Source organism: Mixophyes fleayi, chromosome 6 (assembly GCF_038048845.1).
Source record: "Mixophyes fleayi isolate aMixFle1 chromosome 6, aMixFle1.hap1, whole genome shotgun sequence".
Taxonomy (NCBI): Eukaryota; Metazoa; Chordata; class Amphibia; order Anura; family Limnodynastidae; genus Mixophyes; species Mixophyes fleayi.
In genome coordinates, this window is record NC_134407.1 from 77565432 (window position 1) to 77583601 (window position 18170).

At 40.9% G+C, this 18170-nt stretch overlaps 1 protein-coding gene across 1 annotated transcript in view; it reads left to right on the top strand.

Annotated features, from left to right (window-relative positions):
* The first annotated feature begins 262 nt into the window (after positions 1–262).
* The window catches only part of LOC142161358 (alpha-N-acetylgalactosaminide alpha-2,6-sialyltransferase 2-like), a 69181-nt gene continuing 51273 nt past the window's right edge, over positions 263–18170 (top strand). The window contains exon 1 of the mRNA XM_075216898.1: positions 263–680. Within this exon, the coding sequence (XP_075072999.1) occupies positions 520–680 (161 nt within the window). The 5' untranslated portion in view covers positions 263–519. The remainder of the gene's footprint in view (positions 681–18170) is intronic.

Genomic DNA, 18170 nt, shown 5'->3' on the forward strand with positions numbered 1-18170 from the left:
GCATAAAATTTACACTACTTTTGAGTTTGCAACTATGTTTACTTAGAGAGGCTTCATAAAAAATGTGGTTTAAATACAGATTAGCATTGTCAGAGTGAATTCTCTGATGTGCATTTCCCTTATAGAAACCCAGCAACTGGTGTGATTAAGGAGTTAATCATTCAGTAGTTCAATAGTTCTGCTAGGATATTACAGCCAGCCCTAAAATACACTACTTGAATGACCCGCCTTCAAGTGCTCAGAGTATCTACCTGGGAATGCACTCACACACTTCTTTACAGACCACATCCGCACACAGCGCATGGTGATAGGGATTAGAAGATTTAGTTCACACTCATGTTGGAACTTGTCACAATGACAAGCTAGTGCATAGCAGAGCAGAGAAATTTAGGGCTCATTCTATATTTAAAACACACATCTACCACTAAACAAGCACACACATCCACACACAAATAGTAGCGTTAATATGATGGAACAAATTTCTGGAGTGCTGACAAAGTAACAGTGATCACTGACACCATGCAGATAGTAAGAAAGGTTATTACATGGCCGAAAATCCGTTCCAAGACCTATAGCAAAATTCTACTTGTACTATGCTTGATGACACTTTTGGGACTTCTCATTGCACACAAAGACAAGATAATCAAGGGAGTAATACCAAAGCGGTCAGCAGATAAGAGGTAAGAGTTAGAGTCCAATTATATTATTTTTTATTATTAATTTATATACATATTTCTAATTGAATTTTGTTGAACTGAAACGGAATGTGGTGTTTCAGAGCGTGGTGAAAGGGAATTAGAATATAAAATAATATGTATTTCTATATTTAATTATAATTTTCAATATATTATCACAATTTTTAGATGTTTAGTCCTACAAATCAACTATTTATATCAATGGCTGTGTTAGATGGGCTCAAATTGTTTTTACACCTTTGAGTCCTATTGAATAATGTTATCGATTCTCATGAATAGCATGCAGTCTGGTGTAACTAAAACCTGTTACACCTGCACTTTGTACATGTTCCAAGATTTGTCAGTAAGCAACTATTCCATATTTTCGATTGTGGCTATTGTATCAATCCGGATGTCAAAAGAAGAAGAACGGTATTAGAATTTGCATGCTGTTCCTCTTAACAATTTCAAGAGATGCACTTCACAGGGAACTGTATATGATACAATGCAAACATACACACATAAAGGACTGATTGATAATACAAAAAGTACCTGATTACTTCATGTTAACTTTATACTATCACAATATGTACATATTATTTATATGTATGTTTAAACGGAACTTTAAAAAGGACATTTTGCATTTTTTTAAAAACTGTTTTAACAGGCATCAAAGGTGGCAAAGGCAGTGTAAAAATATATCAACATTACATTAGAGAAACAATAGGAATTAACAACAATGGTATTCTTATAAATCACAACCAGAAGTTGACCTCTAAGTCAGGCTGAGATAAATAACAAAAGGACAAGCTGGCAATGCCTGTTGTTATAAGTAGGATGAGTGTATATAAAGGGTGGGGAGGAGGGAGGGAAACGGACCAAGGAGAAAACAGGGGAAGGGGTTTTTCAGAGGAGGAGTACTCGAGAAGGAATAGGGTGAGTCTTATAGGTTGAGCAGAGGTTGGTTGTAAAAGCAGGTTCAAGGGTCCTCATAATTTGCACCCGCCTAGTGCAGGTTAGTTGGGTTTTTTCCAGAACGTTGCTCTCTGGCATGTGGTCGCACTAGCATTTTATCTAATCAGTGTCTGAATCATCAGGGTAGATGCCACAGTACCTGACTGGTACCACATAAATAGCATTTTGTACACATTTTCTTTAATACAGATGTTAGAGGATTTAAAGGACTCCCTTTCAAATGTCAGACCAGTCCTCCAGATCCAAGGCAGAAATTCTCCCTCCACTTATTTTTTTATTACATCCATAATCTCCAAATACAGTAAAATGATTTGCAAACACTGTCACTATTTTTTTCTGTTGCATTACTCTAAAAAATTAGACACATTGGGGCACAATTACTGTGGTCAGATCAGTGCATACACTGTTACATAAGGTCATCATATTTGATAGATCCCAATCAACAGCTGATCTGGCACAAGGTCCTTAGATGCCCCATCTTCGGACATTGCACCCATACTCTGCCCACCTTGGGGTATGCTGTGCTCCAGGTAGGCTGTGATTGTGGCTCTGGGCTGTGACATCATAATCCAGCACCACACTCCCAGCCCCTCACTGACATGAAGGAGCAGCAGCTGGCAGCTTCATAGGTACCAAGCTACTGCTCCTCCATCTTAGAGGCCGATGCTCAGAATGAGGGCATTATGCTATTCATTCAGTGTTTTATGTGCCACCTAAACCATGGCACCCTAGGCGATAAAGTAATAACCAAATCATTTTCCACTTTCGCAAACCCTTCTTAAACCTGCATTAACACATAAAGGGGGAATTCAATCAGCCGCAAAGTGACTCATGGACGTTCCAGATACACTCTGCGCAGAGATTTTGACAGAAAAATTGCGCTAATTGTTCCACCCACCTCACAGAGGTGCGAGGAAAAATGAGCAGAGATATCTGCCGTAATCACTGGCAACTGAATTCCCCCCATTGTAAGAGATTTTACTAAGGTGCCCCTTCTCCTAAATAAAGTCACAGGAACTGTGACATGCAACCCCCCCCCCCCCCCCCCCCCCTCCCGGAGCTCCTCCATTCTTTTTATAGCCCTCAGAGAGTCTTTAGCAAATATATTGAGTAAACGCCATGCAAATGTACACACTTTACAAATCAATCAGATAATACGATTTTTATTATGTTTATTTAAAAATGTTCCAATATATAAACTAGCAGAGGGTGCGTCTGCTATGGATACTGGAAATAAGGTGGACATCGTATGTATATATTCAGTGATCCTCAGCCTGTTACCTAGAGCTTTACATTGTGTGTATAAATGCAGTGTTCTGTTCTTATTACTGTGGAGGTCCTACCAAGATATTTACAGCATGTTTGTAAAAACATTGTTTCCAGAAATATTCCTTAACAATTATCTAGAGCTGTACAGTTCTTACACCTTTTAAATTATCTGTAAGAATAACACCATCTAAAATATTTACTGAATACATATACAACATATCACAGCACTTAACCTCATGAATCAATGAAACTTCCATTGCCCTAAAGACTGTAAAACGTGCAAGCAGGGGCCTCTTACCCCTCTGTCAGTCTGTATTACTCAGACTTGTTATAAATACAATTGTTATTAATAGAGACTTTAGATGCAGACTTCATACCAATACACAAGTCTATTTTAAATTATAAAATAGATCAAGTAACTTTAATTTAATTTTAGTATCACTTAATAATTCTTTAACCTGGTTTCACTTGTGCATTTATACACATACAAAAAGTTAAAGTACAGTACTTAATTTCCTTTTTTCACTTCTCTTTTTTTGCAGTTGTTTAGTTTGTACTATAATCTACACAACCAGACATTTCCTTAGCGGTCATGGTTTTATGACAGATGTTATCTCAGGAAAGAATGTCAAGCATATCTCTACATGTGCTGTTGGTTACAATAACAGCACTCTCTTAACCAATGCTATTAAAACATAGTCATTGTTTTAACAGATGGGGCACATACATCTAGCAGCTTTTATAGCATGGAAGAAAGGAGAAGTCACGCCTGTGCGTTAAAAGTAGATCACAGTCACAGTAAGGAAGCAAATAGCTTCACAAAACATTGTAGAAAGGATCTGTAACAAGCAACGTCTAATGGTATAAAGTGAATAAGTGTTAGTCAATAAATTGTAAATAAATATCATATATTGTGCTTACACATAAAAGGCATTGATCCTCTGCATTCTCCATGTGCAAACTAGGGCTCAAGAGGAGGTTACCCAACAATGTATAAACAAAACACATGGATACTCTCACCAAGGGGCCTATTTAAGTAGCTTTTCAATCATCCTCATTGCATAGATAAGGATTGAAAGATCTTTCATATTTATCAAAAAATCTCCACAGGAACAGCCATTCCGAAAAACGTCTGTTCCTGTCAAGTGTAACACTTACTTTTCATGGGTTCTTCACTGCCCGTTCTGTCCAAAGAAAATTGCATTGACCCTTTCTGTAAATCCTAGTGCACATGCGCCGACCGAACAATTAGCATGTGACAGGGAGAGATCACATGATCCCTCCACACATGCGCTGTGCAGCTCTGCTGTTCGGAGCAGAGCTGACAACACTGAAACTTTTCAATTATGATAATGTACGCCAGCTTCAGCTAAAAAAATGATAATTTTTTTAATCAAACTTTAGTAACTTGCGTTACTGAGCAGTGCCCATACACTGTTATGGGTAGAGATGCTCACTGACCCCCGTGAAGTGGTTTTGGTTTTGGTTATGGATCTGGATTAGCTTTGTGTTTTGGTTTTGGTTTTGGCAAAACTGCCCTCGTGTGTTTTGGTTTTGGATCTGTATTTTTTTAGAAAAATTGCTAAAATATGCTAAAATCACATAATTTTGCTCTTTTTTTGTTCCTACATTATTATTATTAACCTCGCTAACACTAATTTTAAGTCATTTGCAGTCAGTTTTGACCACCTCACAGATCACATTATTATTTTCATACACTTTTGGACAAATACTGCAGCGACCTGGCTGGATGCTAAGTGACAGAGCAATGACTCAAACACACGGCAGTTCATAGCACATCTAGGAAACATTGCCAGACAGCAGTGGCAGAAAAGAAAAGTGGTGCAAGATGGAATTGTCCTTGGATCATGAAATCAGTTATGGTTCATTTGATCGCTCCACGTGTTCCTTGGATAACTGTGGTAATTCTACAGCTAATACATGGCAACAAGGGCTGACCCCCCTGGGATGCGTGCTTTTATCAGACCCAGACAAATCCAGGGTACAAGACAATGCACTAAACAGAGCCATTATAATTCACAGCAAAAAGCAAGTTCATCACTGACCGTCGAATCAGCCATAAATTTCAAAAAATTATAATATAGTTAGATAACTTTGACGTAAAGTGCAGTTTACAAACACTTTGTGCAATACTGATGGAACAGCAGCAGAGTGGAAGGTAATACATACACACGTCTATTTAGACTAGAGATGGGCGGGTCCGGTTCTCCGAGAACCGAACCCACCCGAACTTTGGGTATCCGAGTACCGAGCTGAGCGGCTCGGTACTCTCCCGCCCGTTCCGAATCCAAATCGAGGCCGAACGTCATTGTGACGTCGTCGGATTTCGGGGCTCGGTTCTCGCGATACTTCAACTTTATAAATACACGCCTCCACAGCAATCCATCGCCATTTGACAGAGGGAGAGAGCAGGGTGTAGTCATAGGCTAATTAGAGCAGGGACAGAGAATACAATATTGTTCTTGCAATTGCTCTAACCAAAATCGCTAGTGCAGAGAGGAGGATAGAGGTTTATTATTTTTTCTTCATATTTGGCACTCCCCAGCGCTTTTGGGGTGTCCCCCATAATTGTGCATAAATATTTCTGGCTGTCAAAAGTCATATCTGTCAGCAGTATCTACTAAATAATTTTTAGCACTCCTCAGTGCTTTTGGGGTGTCCTCCCTAATTGTGCATTAATATTTCTGGCTGTCAAAAGTCATATCTGTCAGCAGTATCTACCAAATAATTTTTAGCACTCCTCAGTGCTTTTGGGGTGTCCTCCCTAATTGTGCATTAATATTTCTGGCTGTCAAAAGTCATTTCTGTCAGCAGTATCTACTAAATAATTTTTAGCACACCTCAGTGCTTTTGGGGTGTCCTCCCTATTTGTGCATTAATATTTCTGGCTGTCAAAAATCATATCTGTCAGCAGTATCTACTAAATAATTTTTAGCACTCCTCAGTGCTTTTGGGGTGTCCTCCCTATTTGTGCATTAATATTTCTGGCTGTCAAAAGTCATATCTGTCAGCAGTATCTACTAAATAATTTTTAGCACTCCTCAGTGCTTTTGGGGTGTCCTCCCTAATTGTGCATTAATATTTCTGGCTGTCAAAAGTCATATCTGTCAGCAGTATCTACTAAATAAATTTTAGCACTCCTCAGTGCTTTTGGGGTGTCCTCCCTAATTGTGCATTAATATTTCTGGCTGTCAAAAGTCATAACTATCAGCAGTATCTACTAAATAATTTTTAGCACTCCCCAGTGGTTTGCGCTCAGAATGGATTCAAAGCAGTCCACATATGATCTGAATGAGCAACCAGGTTCTGTCACCAGTCCTGATGTTAGTGTTCCCAGTACGTCATCTGGCCAAGGCGATGTCAAACAACGGGAGTGTTTTCAAATTAGTGCAAAAAACAAAAACCAAAAAAAATTTACTGTATTGAAGCGAAAAAGAAGTGTAACTGAGCAAAAGTTAAGTGACGATAAAAAAAAAATTGCAAGCATGCCATTCTACACACGCAGTGGCAAAGAGAGAATGAGGCCTTCACCTTTGGCTATTAGTGGCAGATCCCAAAAAGTTACCCAGCCTACAATTGGTGCACAACTACTGTTACGCGTCAAAGCCGAGCTGCAAGATAACAGTGAGGCATTACAGGAGAATATTTGCTCTGATTCACAAATGACAACAATCCCTGTGGAGAGTCCATCCAACAGTGGGATGTCTAATCGTGAGCATTCTGCTGATGTGTGCCTTAATAGCCCGAGTGTAGCCGGTGATACCCAAATTGAGGATGCCACTTTGGAATTAGAAGAGGATGAGGGGGAGATTTGTGTAGGCGACGAGGGCGCTAATGAGGATGTTGATGAGGATGAGGTTGTTTGTGTAAGTCCTGCACCAGTGGCAGCAGTTCTGGCACGTGACAAGAAAAAGGCCATTGTCATGCCTGGGCATAAAACAAAAAAATCCACTTCTTATGTGTGGAATTATTTCTACCCAAATCCAGACAACAATTGTATAGCCATTTGTAGTGTATGTGAAGCCACAGTCAGTCGAGGGAGGGACCTTAACCATCTTGGAACCTCGTCTATGTTACGCCATTTAACGAGAGTTCATGGCAAAGTGTTGGGAAAAGCTGAAAGTTCTTCCCAAAAGAATACAAGCACTCCCTCATCAGCTAAGACCCTCCGCTCACCGACATACCGGCGGCTACAAAATACACCCACCACACCATCCTCATCAATATCCTCAGTAGCGCTCGGAGTTAGCCCGGCATCCCACTTAAGGCTGGATGACTCCGGCACTATTATTGATTCCTCTGAAGAAAGCGTTAGTCCTGCTGCTGCTATTGCTGCTGCTGGGGGTGAATCGTCATCCCAGAGGCAGGTTAATAAAATGAGCAGTCCTACATTTCAGCAATTAACTGTGAAACAATCATTTGCGAGGGGAAGCAAATATGACAGCAGTCACCCAGTCGCCAAGCGAATCACAGACGCCATGGCTGCAATGTTAGTGTTAGATCTGCGTCCAATCTCCACAATAAACGCAGCTGGTTTTTCACAGTTAATTGAGGTTTTGTGTCCGCGTTACAGAATTCCATCGCGACACCATTTCTCCCGTAAAGCTATTCCACAACTATACCAAAAAGTGTGTAAAAATGTAGAGATTGCGCTGAAAAATGTCATTCTGCCCACTGTTCACTTAACCACAGATATGTGGACAAGTGGAAGTGGCCAAACCAAAGACTATATGACTGTGACAGCCCACTGGGTTGGTCATTCACCTTCACCAGCAGAAACAGCAGCAGCATGTACACCACTACGTAACATTTGTCACAGACAGGCCACTCTTTGTATCACCGGCTTCACTAACAGGCATACGGCTGACAATTTGTTACGCAAACTGAGAGATGTGATTGATGCATGGCTTATACCACTCGGACTCTCCCCAGGGTATGTCATTTCAGATAACGCCAACAATATAGTGCGAGCATTACAGCTGGGTGATTTCCAACATATTCCCTGTTTTGCTCACACCATCAACTTGGTGGTGCAGAGCTTCCTACGAAATAACCGTGAGGTGCAGGAGATGCTTTCGGTGGCCCGTAAAATTTCAGGCCATTTCAGGCATTCAGCCACAGCATGTAGGAGATTACAGCAGCTCCAAGAGCAGTTTAACTTGCCCTGCCACCAACTTAAGCAAGAGGTGGTAACTCGGTGGAATTCCACCCTGTACATGCTTCAGAGGATGGAGGAACAGCGCAAAGCCATCCAAGCATATTGCACAAGTCATGACATTGGGAAAGGAGGGGGGATGTATTTCACTCTTGCACAGTGGGGAATCCTTTCAGTGCTGTGCAAGGTGCTGAAACCATTTGAAGTTGTGACATGTGAGGTCAGTGCAGACTCTGCTAGTTTGAGCCAAGTCATTCCTTTAATTAGACTATTGGAAAAGCAGCTTGAAAAAATGAAGGAGGAGCTGAAAGCAAGCAATTCAGCAAAGTATGTTGGCCTTGTCGATCAAGTACTTAATTCGCTTTACAATGATCCTCGAGTTATTAAGATCTTGAACTCGGATCAGTACGTTTTGGCCACTGTGCTTGATCCAAGGTTTAAAACCTACATTGAGTCTTTACTTGTAAATGAGCGAGATGTGAACTTTTGCAAGGAGCTATTGCTCAGCAAGTTGGCCGCTGAACTGGGCCTCGGCTTGACGACGTGTCCTCCTTCACTTTCTCAAGCTGTTGCTCGTAAAAAATTAAATTTCCAAAAAAGAAGCAGGGAAGACACAGGGGGCAGACCAGAACAATTTAACATCTGGGCTGGTTTGAAGGATTTTTCAAAACAATGTGTCACTTTGCCCATAACTCCATCCAATATGAGTATAAACATGCAAAGGATGGTGGAGGATTACTTTCAAGAGGTAGTTGATATGGAAATGTCAGACAGTCCCTTTCCTTACTGGGAAGAAAAGCAGGCCATTTGGAAACCCATGTACAAACTTGCTTTGCAATACCTAAGCTGCCCACCCTCCAGTGTGTACTCTGAACGAGTGTTCAGCACAGCAGGGAACTTAGTCAGTGATCGCCGTAGAAGGTTACTTCCCAAAAATGTGGAGAAAATGATGTTTATAAAAATGAACTACATCTTCCACGAGGAAGGCCTTCACCATCCAAGACATCCAAGCACTGACTGTTCTCTAATGGCGGATTCAAGCGGCGATGAATTGATAGTCTGTGATGATGACGTACACACTGATGAGGATGAGGATTAAGCTGAAGATGATGCCGATAACATCTTTTTAAAACTTTCTATGTAAGTGTAGGGTGCAATCTACCCCCAAAGAGGAAAGGGACTTGTGGCATTTCCATATCACATACCATCTTGAAAGGCTGCTGTTAGGGCAATTTATCCTTAAGAGTAGGGTGTCATAGACAGAGTGACCCTAAACTGGCTTTGTCCATTTTTCATAATATTGTACAGTCTATAATGGCTGAATTTTTTAGTATTTTATACAAGTGGAGGGGGGCCTAGAGAGACAGAAACCAAACTGGCTTTCTCCATGTCAATTAATATTGTACAGTCTATAATGGCTGAATTTTTTGGTATTTTATACAAGTGGAGGGGGGCCTTGAGAGACAGAAACCAAACTGGCTTTTTCCATTTCTTTACATATTTAACTATAAGTGTAGGGTGTAATATACATTCAAAGACGATGGCTGCATTGCCAATATGCATAGATGGAGAGGAAGACAATCTGTTTTGTGTGTAGAATAGGCCTACCAACGAAGAATTAAACTGTTTTTTTGGATGATTTATTACCTCAACAATTAGATTACTTGTCTCTAAAACAGTTGGAGCACTAAATTGGGTTAATTTAGGCCCAAAAACATGGATTTTCCAAAAAAATAGCAAAACAAAACCAAACAAAACCAAAACCAAAACCAAAACACGCAATGGCGGTTTTGCAAAACCAAAACCAAAACCAAAACACGACGGTAATCCAGATCCAAAACTGAATCCAAAACCAAAACACGGGGGTCAGTGACCATCTCTAATTTAGACATCCATGCTTACATTACTGTGGCTTTACAAACGCTACAAATGGCTAGACAACTGTTATATGGCTTTGGGTAAAAATAATTACACACATAAGAGGTGGATTTTTTGGCCTTGTGCCCAGGCATGACAATGGCCTTCTTTTTATCACATGCAAGAACTGCTTCCACTGGTGCAGTACTTACACAAACAACATCATCCTCATCAACATCCTCATTAGCGCCCTCGTCAGCTACACAAATCTCCCCCTCATCCTGTTGCAATTCCAAAGTGGCATCCTCAATTTGTGTATCAGCGGCTACAATTGGGCTGTTCATGCACACATCTGCAGAAATGCTGAAATGGGCCTTCTTTATGGGTACACTATCAGACAGGTCAGGATTACACATAGCACTCGTGGATAGACTCTCCTCAGGGATTTGTGTCATTTCTGAATCTGAACATACATTTTCCTCTAATGCCTTACTGTTTTCTTCCAGCTCGGTTTTTACACATAAAAGTATTTTGACACCACTTTTGGAGTCCGAATGACAAGGTCTTGCTTGGTCATGACTGACCTTGCAAGAAGATGCCTCAGTAATAGTTTTAGATCTCGCACTCATAGAGAATGGCAAAGGTCTCATTCTTTTTTTGCCACTGCGTGTGTAGAATGGCATGATGGCAATTTGACAGCACAGTGGCCTAGTAGTTAGCACTTCTGCCTCACAGCACTGGGGTCATGAGTTCGATTACCGACCATGGCCTTATCTGTGTGGCATTTGTATGTTCTCCCTGTGTTTGCGTGGGTTTCCTCCGGGTGCTCCGGTTTCCTCCCACACTCCAAAAACATACTGGTAGGTTATTTGGCTGCTATTAAAATTGACCCTAGTCTCTCCCTCTGTGTCTGTGTGTGAGTGTGTGTCTATATTAGGGAATTTAGATTGTAAGCTCCAAATGGGGCAGGGACTGATGTGAATGAGTTCTCTGTACAGCGCTGCGGAATCAGTGGCACTATATAAATAAATGATGATGATGATGATGATGATGAATTTTTTTTTCCGGCAGATAACTTTGCCTGGATTACAGCTTTTTTTTCTTCACCATGTTAAAAGGTGGTTTTTTAGATTTTTGTTTCCCTCACTTAAAAAGACTATGTACTTTTTCATAGGCTTTACCACATGACGTACATTACTATCATCAGGACTGATGGCAGCAGCTGCTTGGTGCTCCTGCTCTTCTCTGTACTGCTGTGAATCCATTTGGATAACACTGTACACTTTTTGGTGCAAATTCAGAAGAAAAGCCTTTAAGGACTACTATTTGTATTTCAGCAATGACAATTAGCAACTATATAACACTGTAGAATTTTACTGCAGAATTACACCAACCCTAACAGCACTGTTTTTTTTATTTTTATGCAATGACAATTACCAACGCAGCTCTCCTTTATGCGTGTTACCTATATAACACAGTAGAATTGGACTGTAGAATTACACCAACCCTGCCAGCACTAGTATTTGTATTTTTCTGCAATGAGATTTAACACTGGAGCTACGGAGCTCTCCTGAATGTCCCTGATTACTTTGTTTAACACTGCTACCACCCTCCTCTTTCAGTTTTCTAACTTTGCTTGCCCAACTGCTCTACACTCTATGCTACACCTTCTGTGTTCCTCTCTCAAATGGCGCTAGATTGCCGTGGAGGGCGGTATTTATAGATTCCAAAACTCGCGAGATCTGAGGTCCGAGATCCGACGACGTCACAAGGACGTTTTGCCCCGTTTTCGAATCCGAAAAAACAAAGTACCATGCCAACTCGACACGGTACTCGGATCCCCTAAGTTCGGGTGTGTTCCGTTTCCAAGGAACCGAGCCTAAGCATCTCTAGTTTTGGGCACTGCTCAGTAAAACGAAGAGCTATGCAAAGTAGCAGATATCTATGATATCTGCTGCGATGCAGTGATAGTAAATAGGAATTTTGCGGTTAATTCCCGAAAACGATTGAACACACATTTTAGTTTCATAACTAGGCCAAATACACAATTAATGCTTTTCTAACTACTTTTCTCTATTAAAAATATGTTAGTTCCACATATTGCAATATATGTTAAGCAGACCAACTCACGCCATAATAATAAATATAGATTGGTTTGGTGCGCAACGGTAAACACATGGGATATCTTCAAAAAGCTGCTAGAATGTGTAGGTAGTCCAAACCTACTATAAATTAAAATAAATCATAAAAAAGGGAGGTTCCAGCACCAATGAGTGATTTTTAATATAAATACATATGTCTAGAGTTTGATTGATCCAATAAACAAATATGCTATATTGGAGTTTGTAAACATAAATGTCTTAATACGTGTATAAAACCTCTTGATTTATGAAGAGTACAGATATTATGTGCACTGGTTGACAAATTTAATTATATTTAGATAGGAAATAGGAAATAATAATATTAAAATATATTTATATTAAAATATGTTTAGTCATAATAATTAAGATATTTAAAAATTCTTAAAATATGATAGATCAATCTCACACCATAGTCTTCTCCTTAAGGCCTGTCCTAACATGATCAAATGCTATGTTTTTTTATCTGGGCTAAAGGCTTACCTGCACACAGCTTTTAAAAGCAAGGCTTTCCCAAGCACTAGCAGCCATTGAACACCTGGTACTCACCAGACATAAGTTGCAATTAATTAATGTAAAAAACTAAAAATGGGGAACAAGAGAGTTGTGGCTTACACTGTATAAACAAAACAAAAAATGATATAAAGAATCTGTCACAAGCAATATCTACTGGTATAAAGTGAGTAAGTGTTATAGCAAATTTCAAATAGATACCTCACCACTATTTGCAAACTGTTCAGCAGTGACAATTGCTTTTCTGAGTCATTGCATTGGTATTTTTCTCTGGCGTTTTGTTTATACAAAGCTGAATGCTTCAGACCAAGCTGATATTTATAATGAAGGTGGTGATGATGAAGTTATGAACTGCACTGGCTCAAATTACCTTTTTTATCCATATGGAAGCAGTAATACTTTTTTTTTTTTTTTTTTTAACATGGCTGTATGTATGTGTGTGTATATATGTATATACATGAATCCACATTTGTTCAATATTATTATCAGCAGCAGCTATTTAAATAGCTCCACTAACTCTGCAGCGCTGTACAGAGAACTCACTCACATCAGTCCTTGCTCCTGTCTAAATTCCCTACGAGAGAGAGAGAGAGACTATAGTCAATTTGATAGTAGCCAATTAATCTACTAGTATGTTTTTGGAGTGTGGGAGGAAACCCAGGCAAACATGGGAATAACATACAAACTCTACACAGAGAAGGCAATAGTCCGGAATCAAACTCATGACCCCAGGGCTGTGAGACAGAAGTGCTAAGCAATAAGCCACCATGCTGTTCCCAATAAATATGAACAGACAAGCTGGGGTTTAGAGAAAATATTTAACACATACTTGGCAACTCTCCCGGAATGTCCGGGAGACTCCCGCATTTTGCGAGAGTCTCACGGACTCCCAGGAGAGTGTTGCAATCTCCCGCACCTGGCAGAATTCTGCCCACTTTCTAGGGAAGTGGGCAGAATTAGGTTCAAAACGCCGCAATTCACCGGGAATCGAGGATTTGGCCCCGCCCCCTACTGTCAAATGACATCACGCCCACCTCCCCTGGCAGGCTCCCGGAAGCCAACTTCAGCAAGTTGGCAAGTATGATTTAACATTTAATAAAGTATAAAATACATTACAGAATCATACCCAGCAATTGTTTGCTAGGCCTTTCTGCAAGAAGAAAGTGTAAGCCTACAATAATTTTACAACATGCTTTTTTTTATTATAAGTGTGAATTGTGTGTTGGCTTTCAAGAATAATACTGAAATGTACTACCATTTTAACAAAAAAACAAATCCAAACTCAAAAACAAAAATAAAATCATATGCCATTCTATTAGAGATGAGCGGGCTCGGATATCTGAAATCCGAGCCCACCCGAACGTTGCCGATCCGAGCCGGATCCGAGACAGATCCGGGTATTCCCACCAATTGCAAAACTGAAACCGAGGCTCTGAGTCATAATCCCGCTGTCGGATCTCGCGATACTCGGATCCTATAAATTCCCCGCTAGTCGCCGCCATCTTCACTTGGGCATTGATCAGGGTAGAGGGAGGGTGTGTTAGGTGGTCCTCTGTCCTGCTATATCTCGTGCTGTGCTGTGCTGGGGAAATAACAATGCCCTTAGAAGGACACAGCCCAGCACAGCACAGCACAGCACGAAAATTTTTAAAAAAGTTATAAAAAAAAAGAAATTAAAAAAAAATATCCAAAAACAATCCTGCAGTATAAGTCCATTGGTACTGCAATATTACAAAGTTCACTGATTCTGCAGAATATCATCATCATCATCATTTATTTATATAGCGCCAACATATTCCGTAGCGCTTTACAATTGGGGACAAACATAATAAACTAATAAACGAACTGGGTAAAACAGACAAAGAGGTGAGAAGGCCCTGCTCGCAAGCTTACAATCTATGGGACAATGGGAGATTGACACATGAGGTTAAGTATACATTTTGCATCTTGGCCCAGCCAGACTGCAAAGGTAGGGTGACTCATAAGCTAAATGATCCTGTCACACAACAATGTTGGTCAGGGGGTAGTTGTCTTGTGTGAAATTGTGTAACAGGCTAAAGGTAGTGAGGTTAAGAGGGTGGTTGAGGAATATTATAAGCTTATCTGAATAGGTAGGTTTTTAGAGAACGCTTGAAATTTTGTAGACCAGAGGAGAGTCTTATTGTGCGAGGGAGAGAGTTCCATAGAGTGGGTGCAGCCCAAAAAAAGTCCTGTAACCGGGAATGGGAGGATGTAATGAGGGTGGATGAGAGACGCAGATCTTTTGCAGAACGGAGTTGCCGAGTTGGGAGATATTTTGAGACAAGAGAGGAGATGTATGTTGGTGCAGCTTTGTTGATGGCCTTGTAGGTTAGTAAAAGTATTTTATATTGGATTCGGTAGAAGACAGGAAGCCAGTGTAGAGACTGGGAATTAGTGGAAATGATTGTTATTGAATGTTATTGAGGTTAATAATAGCGTAGGAGTGAAAATAAACCAAAAAACTTGATTTTAACACTTTTTATGTTTTTTTCAAAATAAATCTGAATCCAAAACCTTAAATCCGAACCAAAACCTTTCATCAGGTATTTTGCGAAACAAATCCGAATCCAAAACACGAGACACCAAAAGTGTCCGGTGCACATCCCTAAATTCTATTACTGGATTGCATTTATATTTACACCCAAGGTCGTCAGAGATTTTCCCTGTCTCCAATGCTAATTATAATGCACAAGTCATGAAAATATGTAGCTGAACCAATCCGGTTCCAGTAATTAGTGGTTTAAGGTCAAGTTGTGGATTATTGGTGAAAAGCTGGAAAAGCAAATTGTAATGTCCAGTAAGCTGTAAACTGCTAGTAGGATAAAATATGTCAGGGCTAAAGCCTAGTAAACTAATAATGCCAGTGCTTATGCCCAGTAGGATGTAAGATGCCAGTGCTAATGTGCAATAGGCATATATGTCAGTACTAAAGCCTAAAAGAATATAATATGTCAGTTCCTATGCCCAAAAGCATGTAACATGCTAGTTTTGATGTGCACCAAGCTATAATAGGCCAGCGATCAGAAGGACGTAATATATAAAATGCCAGGGCTAGGATTAATTTTATCAGGAGTCAATTAAGCTGCCAGTATGTGTTAGAAACACAGGAGGAAATCCACACAAACACAGCGAGAACATACAAACTCTACACAGAGGGTGGCCTCGACGGAATCAAAACCACATCTCCAGTGCTGTGAGTAATGTGTTAGTGCTAATGCCCAGTGCATAAAACAAACATACATAGTCTATAATTAAAGATCATTTGGTGGCACTGCCAGATAGAATTTACTATCAATTAACATGGAGGACAAGGTCAATATTTGTCAATTATTTAAGACTTTAATGCTGCAATCTGTACTTCCATCAAAAGTATTGCTACGTCACAGGTACCTGTTGTCCAACAATGCAGCAGTTAATTATACCCTGCTGCTGATTTCCCAGCAGGTAATTACAGTCACCTGTATCTGGTCCTTGCCAGATCATTGGATCTTGCCAGCAGCAGGCTCTGTAGCTCACTTCTGCAGCCAGTGCCATTATTTGCCTACGTTCCCAAGACTAGCTCAATCCTGTGCACTGTACCTTGTGTTCCAGTGGCTTATTATTCCTATGCTCCAGTTACCTAGTTATCTTCATGCAATCCTGCTTTCCATAGACGTTTGCTGCCATAGTGCTAACCTGAGCTTCAGAATCCCTTGCGTCAGATACTGTGCTTAAATTGTACTTCAGTGACCATGCTTCATATCTTGTGTTCCAGTGGCCTAATATATCAATGCTACATGAACCTAGTTATCTTTCTGCAATCCTGCTTTCCAGAGACTATTGCTACCTCTGTGCTACCCTGAGCTTCAGATGGGCTGGGCACACACTACAGGTTTCTCACCTGATTATCAGGCCAGTCATACGATACATGACTGTTTGGTCTTATACCGCATTAGGGTGTAAGCTCCCATGATCATGTTTTATCATTCCAAAGCACGTAGTATCGCCTGCTTTATAAACGGAATAAAAATCTCTATAAACAATGGAACAATGGGTAATTTCTGCAGTGTGCATGCACTCATGACTGGCAGTGTAGGCAGATTTCTATAGAGTTTACAAAGTCACAAACTTTCTCAGCAGATGGTTATGACAGATAAAGAGCACAGACCTGAAGGTAAATCGTGTAAAACATTTATGGTGTATACACATGAACAGGGCTGCCAAGAGGAATTCAGGGCCCCGGTACAACAAATTCATGGGGCCCCCCCTTAAAGTTAAACAAGCAAAAAAAAGAGGGCAGCGCAAAATTTTACAAGGGTGTGATCACATGATTGAGGGTGTGGGTATGCACCATTGGGGCGTGGCTTTCACATCAAAATCACTAGGTCCTGAATTCACTGGACCGTGACATTTGTACAAGCACTCCTGACTTTAAGGACATCTAGCACCCTTGTGTAGTATAGGAAGAATGCAGTGTGTACAGAAAGAGTTCAGTCTTGGCCTGCGCCCACCAAACACTCACCAAACATTGGCATTGTCCCTACTAGAATCACAACATTTCACAAATATGCTGCTCTGTCCTACCTGTTCTTCTCACTTTTACTACATGTGGCTGCTGGTTTCTTTAGTTGCGGCTTGTCCGGATCCTGGAATGTTGGAGGACCTATTTGGGAAAAAAAATGGCTAAGTTTAGAAAATTACAGCCAGCCCCACCGTTAAATCAATAGCATCCATGATTAATAATTAGGCCATCCTCCAGCCCCAACATTAAAATAGTATTCCCATTACCCCGCAAACAAAATAGCAACCATTAATTAGCCACCATCTACCTCACACACACTACATTGCCAAAAGCTCCGTGCCATCACACACACATTACTGTGCCCCTTTATCATCACTATGCTATGCCCCCTTATGATCACACTGCGCCCTCCATGCTGCCTTTGCCCCTTTCTTCATCCCCCTGTGCCATGCTGCCTTTTCCCCCTCCTTTCATCATCCCCCTGTGCCATGCTGTCTTTGTCCCTCTTTTCTTTAAACCCCTGTGCCATGCTGCCTTTGTCCCCCTTTCTTTAACCCCCGTGCCATGCTGCTTGTCCCTCCTTTCTTTAACCCCCTGTGCCATGCTGCCTCTGTCCCCCTTTCTGTAACCCCCTGTGCCATGCTGCTTTTGTCCCTCCTTTCTTTAACCCCCTGTGCCATGCTGCTTTTGTCCCTCCTTTCTTTAACCCCCTGCGCCTCTCTACGTTTCTCCTTCCTTTCTTTAACCCCCTGTGCCATGCTGCTCTTGTCCCTCTTCTCTTTAACCCCCTGTGCCATGCTGCTCTTGTCTCTCTTCTCTTTAACCCCTCTGTGCCATGCAGCTTTTGTCCCTCTTTTCTTTAACCCCTCTGTGTCAAGCTGCCCCCCCCATTTTTTAACCCCTCTGTGTAAAGCTGCCCCCCCCCCGTTTTTTAACCCCTCTGCGTAAAGCTGCCCCCCCACGCGTTTTTTAACCCCTCTGTGTAAAGCTCCCCCCCAACCGTTTTTAACCCCTCTGTGTAAAGCTGCCCCCCACCCGTTTTTTAA